The sequence below is a fragment of the Montipora capricornis genome, chromosome 1, assembly GCF_036669925.1.
Source record: "Montipora capricornis isolate CH-2021 chromosome 1, ASM3666992v2, whole genome shotgun sequence".
Classification (NCBI taxonomy): Eukaryota; Metazoa; Cnidaria; class Anthozoa; order Scleractinia; family Acroporidae; genus Montipora; species Montipora capricornis.
This window is the reverse complement of record NC_090883.1, coordinates 7,397,469-7,414,288: the sequence shown is the minus strand read 5'-3', so window position 1 is coordinate 7,414,288 and position 16,820 is coordinate 7,397,469. Positions and strand designations below refer to the sequence as shown.

The 16,820-nt window shown below is 41.8% G+C and overlaps 1 protein-coding gene across 1 annotated transcript; it reads left to right on the top strand.

The window, feature by feature from the left end:
• Positions 1-4,753: 4,753 nt before the first annotated feature.
• On the top strand, positions 4,754-9,757 carry LOC138056002 (serine-rich adhesin for platelets-like). Its single transcript, XM_068901857.1, has 3 exons — positions 4,754-5,087; positions 5,199-5,684; positions 9,456-9,757. The coding sequence occupies exons 1-3, from the start codon at positions 4,754-4,756 to the stop codon at positions 9,755-9,757; spliced, it is 1,122 nt and encodes a 373-aa protein (XP_068757958.1).
• Positions 9,758-16,820: the final 7,063 nt, after the last annotated feature.

The window sequence follows — 16,820 nt, the reverse complement described above, 5'->3', positions numbered from 1 at the left end:
CCTTTACAGTTTAGCTCAGTGGTTAAGAACATATTATAATACAAGCAGTACTTGGTGAAACTAGCCAACAAAGGTCCATTATGGTTTCATGTTTGAGAAACTCACAATGCACCTATGATTCTCAGCTCTTTACATATGGTGAACAAAAAGGCCCCAGGACACCTGGTGGATAAATACTTGGCTTGTCCCAGTACTGGTTTCTCTCTAACAATATTGGACTGTGTTTGATTACTGTTGCACATCCCTCAAACAGTTTAAGAAGTGGCAAATTATAAAATAATAGATATAGGTCAGTTGAGTCTGTAGAGACCAAGATCTCCCGATTACCTCGACAGAGTAGGCGTAAATGCAGAAAAGCATACAATTATCTCATGAATTCAACAGACAGTAGTTACAGATCATTTGTAGAAAGAAGAGAGCTAGAATTAAGCCAAAATGTACGATTTAAGTTGTATGAATACGACAAACAAAATGCAGTAGAATGCGCAATATGGCCACATCTTTATCCTTTCACTGCTTGGTGTGAAACCGTATTAGGGTCCGGACGCACTGGACTGACAAAATTTGTTTGACCCTTCCAAAAATCTCGACAAAATTTGTCTCTGCCAAATTTTCAATTTGTCAAACATGGGCGCACTGAGACACAGCAAAATATTTGTTAACCACAAGTGTCAATCACATGAAAATAAACACCATCGCTTGCTCTTTGTTCGCCGGAAAGGTTACATGAGATCTCAGGAGTCATGGGCTTATGGTGATCTTTAACCGCTTCGATCGAATATGTTCCCTCGGCATATTATTGCTTGCATTCTATTTTCTTTCATCCTGGAATTCGTTCAACTCCAGCAGAGGCCGTTGCTACTTCTACTATGCCAGTGGAGGCTTCACCTTGTATGACTGCAACTGGTTCTAGAATACCACAACAGATTTGTCCGTAGAAGGCCGACTGAAATACTCCGACTAAAAATAGAGATCACATTTTTCCTTCAAATCATGGCGTGTTAATTAACAAATCTGTCAGATTTCATGCCTGACAAAAATTTGTCCTGCTCCGAGGCAGGACGACGGCGTCTTTGAAGTTTGGTAAACCTTGACAAAATTTGGTAGATCTAAAAATCACCGGGCGCACTTGTCTCAGGGAACTGGTGACAGATTTTTTCGCAAAATAAACAAAAATTTGCCCAGTGCGTCCGGGGCCTTAGACGGACGACAAAGTAGATTAAGTTCAAAAATTGCCTATTTAACAAAATGCCAAAGTGAAATTGCTGATTACGGAATGAGTCACGAATTGTTGCATTTTCATTATGACTTGTGGATTTGGACAACAGTAAGTGGCGCTGTGGCTACAGCTAAAAAACAAGGTTGCACTCCACACAAAGCTTTAGAGGACAAAACCTTTTCACCAGAATATTGGAGATGGCAACACAGACTGTTACTTGATGCAGTAAGACAATTTGGCTTTCCTAGTTTGTTCATAACCATATCTCCTTTTGAATGGGACTTTCCTTTTCCACAATGGTTAGACGACTTAAGGGATCTAACAGGTTATGGGCCAACCTGTCTACCAATGTTTGAAACCAGTCACATCGTTCATGTTTTAGAACAATTAGTACGCCGTTACTTGTGTGGATCAAATTGTAACAGATGGTACAAACATGTTTTTTCATATGACAACCAAAAAGGCCAAAAGAATGTTCAGACATATTTCTATAGATTTGAATTTCAACAACGAGGAACAGTACATTTACACATGCTTGTATGGTTAGAAGACATTTCGAAAACCAATCATCAAGCTATTCATGCAGATATTCCTTGGCAACACCCTGCATTAGCTCAACGCGTTGTAGAATTACAAAAGGCAGAAAAGGGCAGTATTTCTTTGAACAATGAGCGAACTGAAATCACTAATCAGAACGGACGACAAGTGTTACACTTATTCCATCCGACGGAAGCATTTCGACAAAATTTACGCGCTTACATTGCTTCAATTCTCCCAGCATTAAAATGCCACATGGACGTGCAAACTAATGACGGTAAAGGAACGGTTTTAAGATACTGTGCTAGTTACGTATCAAAATGGCATGATGCATTTGACAGTGATGCTTTGTTTTCTGTTCGCACTGGTCCTTATCAATGCGCTTACAAACACCTTCGAGGCTTAAGACCTTTAGAACCTGAGATGTGGATGAGTTTAGGGATGAAAAAACTCACTTGGTCGCAAAGCAGAACCAAAACAGTAACAGCTCCATATCCCGGTAGTCACTTTCCTAAGACCCATGAATTATATTGCAAAAGACCTGTAATGGAAGAAAACTCGACTTACTTACAATGGCTAAGACAGTACGATGACAAGGGCAAAGCATACAAAGAACACAACAATACGCTTGTAGGTGTAAAGACGAACAGTCTTTTTAAAGATATTTACTTTTTTCAAGACTTGGTAATGAATTACCCACATAGAAAGGTCGATGATCTATTACATCCAGAACATGAATCAATGCAAGAACAAATTAGACATTTCGCTGTAGCTATGGACTTCAGATCGGAACTGTGGAAAGACGAAAATGCTATCAGAGAACATTTTTCAATAGCAGGATACAAAGACGATTACATCGAGACTTTAATAAGTTTTATCAGAAGTAAACGTGATTACGTTCATCTTTGGAAGGGTAGAGTACTCGGAGGAATCGACAATATGATCGAACAGGTGTTTACAACTGAATCAGACGAATTAACGCCTGAACAAATACGTACAACCAGATTAGTTGAATCGGCTCTAGCTAAAAGAGAAGAATTTTACGATGACGTTAATAAACCTTTAACATCTGAACAACAAACATCTGAAACCGAGAGCGAGACTTCTGACATGGAGTGCGATGATAATGATGAAGACAGTAGACAGCCCTTAGCACCAGAAATTCCGAGAACAAACTTAGATTGGCGTCTCTTTATATTGATAAAGGGAAAACCTGGAACGGGAAAATCCTTTGCTCTTTTACACATTATGAAACGAGACTTACGATCTGACTATAGAGTCCTTTGTGCCACACCAAGTGAAATGTTAGCTAGCAACTATACTGCAGCTATTACGCATCCTCAGTTTGTAGCAAATACTATTCACAGCAGCTTCAGATATCCTGTAGACAAAAACGAAACGCCAACAGTCAACTGGGAGATCGCTAATTTTGACTTAGTTGTTATAGACGAGCTTTCCATGGTCCCTCAAAGTATTTTTGCCCACATCGTAGACACAATTAGACAACTGCACGTGAGACCAGTATTGCTTCTATGCGGTGATCCTCAACAACAACAACAACCATTTGACACCGTCCATGGCAGAGCTGTAACCGTCCCTAACGTATTGCACAGTAGTTCACTTTGTAACACAACATAGATGTCAGGATCCCGAGTTTCAAGAATTGTTAGATCACCTTCATCATTACAGACCTTCCACAAGGGTATTAAAGGCACTTCATGGCCAACGTATTCTTTATTTCGATGAACCTACCGACCAAGACATTTTTAAAGTCCTTACTGAAATGTCAGATGCAACGATTTTGACTGTATCTCGAAATGCTGCTAACCGAGTTAACAGAATAGCAGCAAACAAGCTGTTCGCAGACAAGCCTCACTTTGGACACATTCAGTTGACAATTCGGATATGCCACAGCCTTTGTACAAAGACATGAAAGTTATAATAACCCAAAACAGAGACAAGGATTTAGGTGTTGTAAATGGCAGACATGCTACAGTAATCACGATACAAGGCGCATCCGTATTCTTGAAACTATCAACCGGAAAAGTAGCTGCAATCTATCCTGTAACGACTGAGATTGACGGTACAATGGTCATAAGATATCCCATTGTTCCACCTTACGCTTCAACTATTTGCAAAATCCAAGGACAAAACTTAAAGAAAATCGTGTTATGGTTAGACTGTGATCACATCCCTGAAGGCTGTGTGTATGTAGCAATATCACGAATCACGTATCTGAAAGATTTATTTTTCCTAACGCCAACTCACCCTAGACAATACACTCCTGTAGAACAATTACAAAGTTGATTTGCTTTTTCAGATGGCTTCACCCAGTAAATTTGGTTGTATGCCAACCGAACAGGGAGTAAACTTTTTCTATCATTTCCCACGATATTGTTTGAGGCCATATGGTGAAATTAAGCCCGAATACACTTCAGATGAACACATGATTAAAACCGTATCAGTAAAGAATTGCGAATATCTTAAGCGACCTCAAGTCGCCTTAAGTGAGATGGCAGAAACTGTCAGTAGCAACCTATCTCAATTAGAGCATCTGTTCGAGAACTTAAGTCCAGAGATTATTATGCCTTAGTTGCGTAGATTTAACGACCTAGTGGCAAATTTCAATACAAGAGCAGGACAATTGACTACGGAAGGGATGGTCCATGACCTCCTAGCCTACGTGATAACAGACGATAACGACGATACCAAGATAGGCAAAGACGATGTATTCGACGGTATAGAGATGTTGGGACATATTTTATATCTAATAGGGCACCACTATCGGCAGATGAGGGTTCTAGTGCAGAATCCTGCCAAATAATTGCAAAGATGCGACCTCCCCTTAAACCATGAGTTTAAAAAAACGCCTACCTTGGGAGCCCTCAAGGCGTGGTGGAAAGAGGCCACTGTGTCCAGTACTTCCTCTGGACTGTTTTCAAGAAACAATCGAGTTCACGACAACTACCAGATGAGCTCGGTGACCGTCCAGAGGATATGCCTCCACCTCACACACCATCTAAGTCCCAAACGCCAACTTATTCGCAACTGAAAACCAAATCGCGCCAGCAAAGAGCTGACGCAGAAGCTGCTTTAGAACAAACGCCTTTAAGTGCAAAGGAGAAAACTAAACGACCCCGCTCTGGCTTGTCAACGGCCAAAAAGGTAGCAAAAAAGCAAAAACCTCTACCGCCAATTTCAGACTCCGACTCTGATGGGGAGGAAATTTCCCTCTCTGAAACTAGTGAAACCAGTATCAGTAGCAGTGCGAAAAGAAAGCTGCCAACTATTGAAGAGCAAGAAGACGTTTACAGCCAACTAGAAAGTCTAGGTAAAAGCAAAAAGAAAAAGCACAAAAAACTAGTACAATGAAAACGCTACTAGTGGCACTTGAAGACGACTAACCTTTTTAATTGATCAATTATCCATAATAAATCAACAGAAATAGATAAACAGATACATGGAAATTCAACATATGATAACAAATGGTATGCACTTAATGTCACTGACAAATTGAACTTCCAGATGTCGTTAGTGAACGAGTTGATCAGCGAAATAGACCAGCAGAGAGAAGACGAGGTTCTGCGTAGTGACAATGAATATGACACTGCCGCCAGCGTAAATACTATGGGCGACGTATGTGCAAGAACAGACACCTTATCGTTAATTGATTCTGCCATTGCCAACATTACTCAAGATGTGACCATGACACCAGTTAACAGTATCGATGATCCAAAGAACATTCCACCTACCACTTCACACAACACAACTTACAACACTTCTGTATCAAAAACAACATCTGACCCTAAAGGAAAACATCCTTTATCCTCAACATCTGCCACAAACCACACAAACAATAAGAGAAAACAGACACGTTCTCCATCTAGCGACTCGTCATCGTCGTCATCATCACAATCATCATATGCACGTAGATAGCGCTCTCTTCACATACCATCCAAGCATAAAAAGAAAACACATCAATCAGATAACACAAATTCAAGACATCACAACACCCACAAAAAAACAAGATCACACTCAGCATCACTAAAGAGCACACGCCATACATCAAGATCTTCACACGATACATCAAGAACTCGGCAAAACAACTCAAGATCCCGTGAAACATCAGAAAGGAACAGAAACCACCAAGATAACGCACCAAGCAATGCTGAAACAAGACAACCTTCACGAGAAAGATCACCTACCAAAAGAGAGAACAATCCACAAAATCCTCGCCAACGACGCTGTTTTAACTGTGGTAGAACTGGCCACATCAAACGTGATTGTAGGCAACCAAGGAGACGAATAAGAGCACATCAAGGCAACAACAATAAGCCCAGCACCTTTGTTTTCAAGGCGCCGATAACTAACCTACATATTCACAAATAAAACACTTCAAGAAGCCTCGCAATAAATCCTTCTACATCAGAACTGTCTTTTTTAACAAAAAAAAATTGGTTCCAAAGTTCAAACTTAAAATCAAACAGTTTCTCCAAAATATACTTTACGTTTTTTTATCTCAAAACAGAATCCGCATAATATATCTTTCATGACACAAATTTAACATACAGTCATTTATTGTTATCAATTGTTATTGCTAGACTTCTTGACAGTAAATACTAACCCGCTAAATCCTGTAACCATTTAACCCCATCATTAACGAAAAATTATACCAAAAAACGTTAAAAAAAAAAAACTTCCTTTTTCAAAGACATACGACTCCCATCGCCGGTGGAGAGGTAACACGCTTCGTTACAACCGAGGTCGGTTATTTCCCGGATAGCAACGATGGTCGAGAGATACGTGTCTTATTTAAATTCCTTTTTTTTACAATTCTTTTATCACACTTCATATCACCGACTTTCTTTTCATTCTGGCAACAATGAGTCTGTGTGGTCAACAGATGATACCCCCAACGTTATATCATGTCTTAAAACTGTTAAAGTTTTAGTACATAACTTAGCGTAAGATAATAGTCGTTTTACGACGGGGACCGGATAACCAACCCATTTTCCAATAAAGATGACATTAAATCAGTTGTCCCTTCTCTTTTTCTTTCCTCAATTGCATATGTTACATATATCTGAATTAACTGCTATAAAATAACTTTAGTTGGATATGACACATGAATTCCAACAACCTAAATCTTAACAAGAGTGAGAGATATAGCCATCAAATCAACTACATAGCAACACCACCTCGCCAAAAATTATGTTCGGCGTGACCACGCATGCGCAAGTAATGTAGTTACTTGCTCCATATCTGCTTACAACACGATAATTAACTTTTCGATAGAAAAGAATAGGCCAATTAAACTACATATGATACGAGGAGCCAGCAGGCAAGCTTCAACAAAGCAACAAGAATAACGACAACGCACAGCAAAAGCCCAGCAGCCACTCCTGCAAAAAATAGAGGGTTCCCCTACCAAATAAAACACAGCAACACCATGTCACCATAAACAAAATAAGAAAACTTCCCCATCGCAGGCGAAAAAAACCTACCTATTGCACATGTATTAAAACCAATGCTATTGTCATTAGTTAGTGCGCATCTGTTAAAAAAATTAACAAGGAATCATCTTTAGTACACCACATTACTTTCAACAAACTACACGTCACCTGATTCAGGATACAACTAAGCCATCACATAAAAAGATATGATGTACCTGGGGGTCTATCATACTAGAATAATTAACTTTTCGATAGAAAAGAGTAGGGGAATAAGAGTAGATATGATATAGGGAATCTCGTTTCATCCATTCACGTGCGTCACTAATTAGATGACGAGGCATTTGGAGGCACCGCACTCTGCCACCCACCGAGTTTAGTCTGGGTCCAGTCAAAGGCAACAGAGATATGCGACCAAACGTCCGAGTGCAGTCCCAGTCGAATCTCCCAGTCGTCGGTAGGGTCCCTTCCACAGAAAGCAGCATCTGAACGACTGAGATGACGAGCGGGACACGGGAACTAGCCTGCACGTTCCCCGAGGATCTCACAGACTGTCCTGTCCGCCGGAACTTTGGCTGAACCCACATCCAAAGTGCCCAAGGTCGACCAGAAGCGTTTGTAAAGGCCTACTAGCTTGCTAGAGAGATTGGGCGAACCGACTCTGGGCGAACCCTGTTGGAACCTTCCCCTATAGTATATTTAATACACGTTTCAGGCCTACCCAGCTGCCGGTCTTAGAAAAAATCACCACCACTTTTTCTGTAATATGCAGAGCCTTCCCCTGATGTGCTACAGAGTAACCAATGGTACCGTTGGATTCAGAAATGGATTCTGCAACATCATTTTGGGGTTAGGGGGGCCATACTCAAAACCGGGGGGAGTTATGGCCAAAAAACTGACTTTTCTCACTTATGCAGAGCCTTCCCTGGGCATGCTATAAAGGAACCAATGGTACCACAGGATGCGCAATCTAATTCCGCAGCACCTTTTTGGGGTTAAGGGGGGCCCTAGTCAAAACCAGGGGGAGTTATCGCCAAAAAACTGACTTTTCTCACTTATGCAGGGCCTTCCCTGGGCGTGCTATAAGGGAACCAATGGTACCACAGGATAAGCAATCTAATTCTGCAACACCTTTTTGGGGTTAGGGGGGCCCTATTCAAAACCGGGGGGAGTTATAGCGAAAAAACCACTTTTTCTCACATATGCAGGGCCTTCCCCTGAGGTGCTACAAAGAAACCAATGGTATCATCAGATGCACAATCAAATTCCGCAACAGCTTTTCGGGGTTAGGGGGTCCCAGCTCAAAACCGGGGGAGTTATGGCCAAAAAACCACTTTTTTCGCTTATGCAGGGCCTTCCCTGGGCGTGCTACAAGGAAACCAATGGTATCATCAGATGTGCAATCCAATTCCGCAACACCTTTTGGGGGTTAGGGGGTCCCACCTTAAAACCGGGGGGAGTTATAGCCAAAAAACCACTTTTTTTCATTTATGCAGGGCCTTCCCCTGAGGTGCTACAAAGAAACCAATGGTATCATCAGATGCACAATCAAATTCCGCAACAGCTTTTTGGGGTTAGGGGGTCCAAGCTCAAAACCGGGGGAGTTATGGCCAAAAAACCACTTTTTTCGCTTATGCAGGGCCTTCCCCTGAGGTGCTACAAAGAAACCAATGGTATCATCAGATGCACAATCAAATTCCGCAACAGCTTTTCGGGGTTAGGGGGTCCAAGCTCAAAACCGGGGGAGTTATGGCCAAAAAACCACTTTTTTCGCTTATGCAGGGCCTTCCCTGGGCGTGCTACAAGGAAACCAATGGTATCATCAGATGCGCAATCCAATTCCGCAACACCTTTTGAGGGTTAGGAGGTCCCACCTTAAAACCGGGGGGAGTTATAGCCAAAAAACCACTTTTTTTCATTTATGCAGGGCCTTTCCCTGAGGTGCTACAAAGAAACCAATGGTATCATCAGATGCGCAATCGAATTCCACAACAGCTTTTCAGGGTTAGGGGGTCCCAGCTCAGAACCGGGGGGAGTTATGGCCAAAAAACCACTTTTTTTCATTTATGCAGGGCCTTCCCCTGAGGTGCTACAAGGAAACCAAAAGTATCAGCAGATGCGCAATCCAATTCCGCAACACCTTTTTGGGGCTAGGGGGTCCCAGCTCAATACCGGGGGGAGTTATAGCCAAAAAACCACTTTTTTTCACTTATTAACCATTTTAATATTTTGTTGTTTTTTAATTGTAGGTGGTGAAACAGAGAGTGTTGAGTCATCAGAACTGGAAGAAACATACCAAAATTCACCAGTACAAGTGGAACACGACATTGATAAAATGTCCAATGTTTCTGCAAGAGTTGTTTTGTTGGTGTCATTTAATGTCAATTCTTTTGATTACCTTTCTGTGAAAGGAAATATTGAACCTGTTGCTAAATATCTCAAGGTTAAAACAAGGGGCATGGGCAAGTATGAAATGGCTGTCCCAATTGCTAAGGAATTGCTAAGCAAAGGTCATGTTGTGCCCAAAGACCCTACAAAAACGTTGAACTAAAATTGTATAAGGAGAGATGAGATCAAAAGTGAAAGAGACATCAGTTTTGTATTTGTTAAAGGAAATACAGCATCTTCAAGTGTTAAACAAAGTTCAACATGTGTGCCAAATGTCAGTGAATGCAACAGTGTACCTAGTTCACAGAGTAAGAGTACATTTTCAGTTGATGATGAGCATTCTGATGAGTATGAGGAACTTAGTGAAACAGAGCAGGTTTTTCGGATGAGTTAATATTACAAAACGTTTCATTATTAGTTGTGTTCCATGGCTTTGTTTTGACAGTCTGAAAAAGTCAGTCTTAAACTTTACAGTTTTGAACTCCATGATCTTAGGAGTGAAAGGGTATCTGCCCTTGTAGCAATTATTAGTTGCTAAACTTGTACATATATGTTCAGAGAGTGTTAGTGCATCTATAATAAGGTGATGATGATTGCAATGATAAAGTATGACAGAGATATATGTTTGCTATAATGAGAGTCCATATATTCTTTTTCAATAAAGAAAAGTTTATTCAGCTACTTGACATTGTGTTTTCTTGTTGTTCTAATGTATCAAGATTGTTAAAATAAAAGGACTGTACCAATGATTTTCCAGTGAATACCAGTACTATTTTCAGCGGTCTTCCCTGTATTATATACGCTCGTTTGCATACTAATAAGCGTCACTTCACACGAGGAGTCGAGCCTTGACCATGTCAGAACCTAGAGAGTCACAACTGATTGAAAATGTCCCGCTAGATGGCGACACGAATGAAGCTAGACAAGCTCTGAAGAAGAAAAAGGCAACGACGCCGGGTAACCCGCGGTCATTTACTTCAAAGCACCAAGATACATCTCCGGTACCCGATATATCTGAACCTGAACGACCTAACTGTGGTCAGAATAAAAGAAAGGTAAATTCTCGAGAAGTTGTCAGCGAACAAGAGGTGAGACTGTTTATTTCTTTTCAAGATTTATCCTTTTGTATGTTTGGTGGTTTATTTAAGACTTGTAAGTATCGTAAATTCAAGTCTGTGAGAATTGGCGGTTTTAGATCAAATGACCTTCCATATAAGTCATGTTCTTCACGAGGTCCACTGGGATGGCGACTGACGCGCTAGGCTTATCTGTTTAATTTCTTGTTGCCACAGGGCTGGCGTGTAAAATTTAGTCACAGAGCTGACCTGATAGCCACGGAGATGGAAAAACATTTTATCTGTTTATTTTCTTGTTGCCACAGGGCTGGCGTGTAAAAAATTTAGTCTCAGCGCTGACTTGATAGCCCAGGGATAGCCAACTATTTTATCTGTTTAATTTCTTGTTGCCACTGGGCTGGCGTGTAAAATTTAGTCACAGTGCTGACTTGATAGCCACGGAGATGACGGAATATTTTACCTGTTTATTTTCTTGTTGCCACGGGGCTGCCGTGTAAGATTTGGTCACAGAGTTGACGTAATAGCCACAGAGATGGCGAAAATATCGTATCTGTTAATTTAAAGTTTTGTAACATTTCAGTCACAGAGCGTCATAGAGATATGGCAGCCACGGAGCTGGTGACTGTAATGTATTGCTTTCGTTTACTCACACAGAGTTAGCAAAATCTTAATGCGAAACTTCTATAATTTTGTTCGTAAAACCTTGTGTGGCAGTGTTTTTGTGGTTAGTCTTTTGTATAAACAAAACTTTCTTCTTCTGGTACTCGTTTTTTTTTTTTTTTTTTTTTTGGGTTCTGCTGAGCTGCCCACACACTCAATAGTTGTTTTCTTTTCTATTGTGTTCCAGCTTAATGAGTTGGAAGTGCTTAAAAAGTGCATTAAAGCCCTAGAAGATAATTTGATTGTGAAACTCAAGGAATATTTGCTAAGGAAAGAAGGCGACTTTGATAAATACAGAGCCATTTCTATCCTAGAAGATTTGGTCGCCCTGGCCCTGCAAGAAGATCACAATAAGGCTCACTATTACAAGGTGGTTTTGGAGTCCTTAAGAGAGCGTTTCGACAAGCCTATTGCAATCTTCCGATCGTATTACCAAGCCCTGGTTGGCGATTCTGCTCACAGTAAAGTGATGGAAACCTTGGGGAAGGTTGCTAAGGCAGCGTCAAAGCACTCAAGGCCTCAAAGATCAGCGGGCAATAGAAGTTGTTTCTACTGTGGTGTCATGGGCCACGTGGTATCACAATGTCGTAAGCGTCTGCGAAGAAACACTTCGCAGTCATATCACCAGCACCAACCTGGTTATCGGGGTCCTAAGTAATTATTAAACCATGACCCATCTCTAGTGATGATGATGTTTTGATAACGAGCGGCGTGTAGTGGTAATTTCACAATACGACTATGGATAATTATTGTATGCATTTGGAAAATATACATGTGTCCATTATATTACAATAAAGAGAAAATAATACCTACACATGCTCCATTCTTTTCACTTGATGGGTGTACAGGGTCCCCCCCCTTTTTGCATATATACATATACATCGGGGTTGGAATGGGACCTAACCTTTTTCGCTCCCAGTGACAATGCTTGGGGGGGATCTCTAAGCACCCTCTCGGATTACCGGGCGCCAAGGCTGTCACTCCCTGGGTATTGTTCTTTTTTCTGCCCTTTTACATGATCGCAAGGTACTTTTTTTTTTTTTGGCTCCCCATCTTTTTATCTTTTTCTCCAGCCGGTCCAAAGCATGCAAGATCATCACACCCCGCAATGGGAGTTACATTAAGATTTCCATCCCCAGCAAGTTTTGCCTAATCATCAACAGTGGGTGTCATCAGATGGGGATATCCTTACAGCCCAGGGAGTGACAACGTATAATACTCACATATCGCCAGACGAAATTTCCGATGTTATTTCAGGAAAAGCAATTGGTGATTTGTCCAATCTCGCCTTTCGCGACCCTAATTCTTTTCAAGCTGGGGGTCTACATCAGAACATTAAAGCGTGGAAGGAGATATTCTTGGACTGTCGGAGTTTTAAACAAACTGTGGAGGTTCTCAAGTAGATAAGGGACAAGGTTGATGTTTTTCAGTACTTCCAGCGTTTCAAAGGAAGTTATAAAGGTGTCGAGTACGACTCAGACATTCCACCAAAGACAATTTTTCATAACCACGAAACTTGTAAGCCTTTTGTAGATTTTATTTCAAGTACAATTGTAGAAAGATTAGCGTCGGGCGCTATTTCCTTTTGGGGTAAAGTAAACGAAGTAGACCCCCCTCATCTCGTTTTGCCCTGAACCGTAGAACCGCAAAAACCCCGTCTTTGCAATGACGATCGCTTCCTCAATCTCTGGATGATGGATAAACCTTTCCAGTTGGATAATTTGTTAATGTTGACGCGCTATGTCACCCCACACTCATTTCAAACAGTTTGTGACGATAAATCTGGCTACGACCACATTGTTTTATCAGAACGTAGCCGAATATTTTTTGGTTTTCAATGGGCAGGTTGTTTTTTCATAAGCAACACGATCCCCTTTGGTTGGAAGCTGTCTGCTTATGTATATCACTCCACAGGCCTTCTAGCATCCCACCATTTTCGTTCTATAGGCATTCCTTGTTCTTTGTACATAGATGACCGCCATACGGGTCAACTGATGCTGCAAAAAAACGCAGCGCTCTCAGGGCATGAGTTTTGTCTGTCAAGGATCGCAACTGTCAATTGGCACGATCTGCGATTTTTCTGGTATGTTATTTTCTCATAAAGTTAGGCTATACTCTTGGCCTTCAAAAGTCTCAGCTCATACCATCGGAGCGGGTTACTTATTTGGGATTTGTTGTTGACTCTTTCCTTCAAGCGTTTAAGAGAGAGAAGTTGTTTTTCTTGATCAATAGCCTTCTACGAGGCGATACTGTATCGCTTCTTCAGCTTCAAAAATTGGCAGGGAAATGTACTTCCTTGGCGCTAGCGGTCCCTGGAGCTCGCTTATTCACTTCTGAGATAAACAACGCTATCTCAAGGGCAACCAGATCATCCCGTCCTATAAGGATTAGCCCTGCCTTACGTTCGGAGATAGAGCACTGGCTCTTGGACGGGGCATCTGCCTTGGCGCGAGGAAAAACATTCACAAGTTGTACTATGTTCTGATGCATCCTCTTTTCCCTGGGGAGGCGTGCTTAGCCCAGACTCTGTCTGCCTATCAACGTCTGATTACTGGAGCCAATCGGAAAAAGAGCTCTCAATCAATGTCAAGGAAGCTCAGGCTCTTGCCAATGCGCATGTGTCATTTTCTCATTTTGTTTGCAATTCTTGGGTCGATGTATTTACTGATAGCAAAAGCCTTTTGGGTGCCTGGAACAGGCAAGGTTCCCGCTCGCCTCAACTTGCAATGGCCCTAAAGTCTGTCTTCTGGTCTGCCTTGCAGTGCAATGCCTTTCTTAATCTCTTTCATTTGCCCTCCGAGCGCAACCCGGCCGACAAGCCGTCCAGGCGTCTTAGTTTACAAGACTCGAGGCTAGCCCCCCGTCTGTGGTCTGTTCTTCAAGAGCGTTTTGGGGGTTTTGGGGGTCATACAGTTCACCTCATGGCTTTGCCATCAAACGTGCAATGCAATAACCAGGGATACCCTCTCCCGTTTTTCGCTCCGTATGTCATCCAAGGTGCACAGGGTGTAAATATTTTTGCACAGAATCCTCACCATTCGACGTATTACAATACTCTGTTTAGCAATGCTTACATCTTTCCACCGATTGTCCTCATTTCCCAGGTTCAGAGGTATATATCCAATTACTCTTTCCCATGCACGGTTGTCGTCGCTGACGTAAAGCCACGTCGGTTCTGGTGGCCTGTTATAACAGTGCATTGCTCTGACAGCCTGTTATTAGCCAAAGAAGATACGCTGGGTGCTGTTTTGGTTCCGTCCAAAAATGGGTTTTCTCCCTCGTGGAAGTTACCGTGGGATCTTTGGGCGTTCCGATTATAAGAGGTCGAGCCGTGATGCCCGAGTATGTTATATAACTATTAGGTTTACATGTACTTTCGCGGCAACGAAATATTGCCTAAACCTATTTTTATTTGTTTAGGCGCTTCCTGGTGTAGCTCGTCTTTACGTGCCAGCGGTGGTGTGTCCTCGATGTAACTACCCAAATGACAGCTCGTTCAACTTCTGTCAGATGTGTGGATATCAAAGAAGTAAAACTCGCAAACTTTTGCACCATCTTCCTCCTTAGTACAGTTTGAATGCCATTGACACGCGACTGTCAGATCTTAATACAGCGGCAGTTTCTACACCCTACTCAAAGCAAAAGTCATCATTGCGTTCGGAGTTAGAGTCTTTTCTTCATTCGCTCCCAGGGAATAAAACAATTTTTTCCGCTACCCCAAGAGAAGTGTGCCGATTTTTAGTCTGGAAAGACCACAAAGGGAAAACTAAAGTCCATGGATCCGACTGCTCATATCAAGGCCAGAGCGGAATGTCTCCCTGCAAGTGCCCTACTCGTTTGTCTTACAATACTGTTGACTCATACATTGGCAAGTTAAGGGCTGTCTTTCAAGAGGCCAGATGTAAAGGGGACTGGGACTCGAGACTTTCGGCTGGCAACCCTGCGGCGGACCCAGAAGTTAAACGATACCTCAGATCAATAACATGCGAGCAACTGCAGGCCCGTGTTATCCCAAAACAGGCCATACCTTTGTTTATACAAAAACTGCTCCAGTTAACTCGTTTTCTCGAAAACAAGTTAGAGTCTGACGCATTGCATCATAAAGATAATTTCATTATCGGTAGAGATCTAGCTTATTTCAAGTTGCTCTTTTTTAGCGGGGACCGTGGCGGTGATTTTAGGACAGTTGAAATCTCCAGAAATAATTCGTTTGCCCGATGACACAGGTTTCTTGTTTAATCACATTTGGGGCAAGACTCTGCGAGACAGTAATGCAAATGTTTTTGGCGTCCGCCGTCACCCTAATTTAGATGTGTGCCCCATCAGAGCCATTGAAAACTACGTTTCTATGTCAAGCAAACTGGGGCTCGATCTTACGACAGGCTACTTATTCTGTCCCACTGATCGGAAGGGAATGGTTTCCAACCCTCCTCTTGCTAGCTCCACTGCTGAGTCGAGACTACGCTGCTATCTCAAAGAGAGGAATATCGACAAAGGAGAGACACTACACAGTTTCAGAGCGGGCTGCGCTATCACACTTGTCTTGACTGGATCACCTCTGGCGGATATAATGTCTCATGTAGGATGGCATATTCCTAAAACTGCTAACTATTATATGAAGATTGCACACGTGCTCCGATCAGAGGGGCCCTCGGAGATCCTCGCGAGTATAGACCCGTTGCAATCGGCACCAACCGACCACTACCTTGAATTAAACACTTTAAAATGTTTTGTTTGTGCTTTTCCACCACGAGCCCTATAGCGCCATAATTCGAGGTAGGATTTTTGAGATTGGGAGGACAAAGTAGTTTTGGCCCCATTCTATTTGATAAATTACCATTATCGTCTGTTTCAACCAACGTTTTATACTCCGTAGCTTAGAGTGAAGGGAAGACCAATGGAAATAGATTACTATTTTCAGCGGTCTTCCCTGCAGTATATAAGCTAGTTTGCATACTACTAAGCGTCACTTCACACAAGGAGTCGAGGGGTGAACTAATGGTATAACCGTAGATCATGGGGCTCATGGTCTACCCTTCACTTGATCGCGATCCCGTGTTGGTTGCCGCTTTCCCACCCACCCTTCTTCCAAAGGTGGCAACCAACATTTTCTACTCCATAGCTTAAAGAGTGAAGGGAACACCAATGGAAATAGATTACTTTCCAATGTTGGAAAGTTTTTCTAGTATACCAGAGTTGGTAAAGAATAATAACTATTCCATTAATTTTCCAGTGAAGAACAACATTTCCCAATATTGGGAGATTGTTACAATATACCAGCATTGGTAAAATAAAATAATTATTCCAATAGTTTTCCAACAAAAATGAGTATTTCCCAACGTTGGGAAATTGTAGCAATATACCAATGTTGGTAAAACAAAATAAAACCTCCAATGATTTTGCAGCCAATATTATTATCTCCCAATGTTGGGAAATTATTTTAACATACCAACATTGGTATTTATATCACTTCTCCCATGTTGGTACTCT

Excerpts from the sequence above, each read along its gene's own strand:
- LOC138056002 (XM_068901857.1), top strand. The coding sequence starts at position 4,754 with ATGCCTCCACCTCACACACCATCTAAGTCCCAAACGCCAACTTATTCG. Across the intron at positions 5,088-5,198 it reads CAGCCAACTAGAAAGTCTAG|AAATAGATAAACAGATACAT; the intron begins GTAAAAGCAAAA and ends ATAAATCAACAG. Across the intron at positions 5,685-9,455 it reads ATCACAATCATCATATGCAC|GTGGTGAAACAGAGAGTGTT; the intron begins GTAGATAGCGCT and ends TTTTAATTGTAG.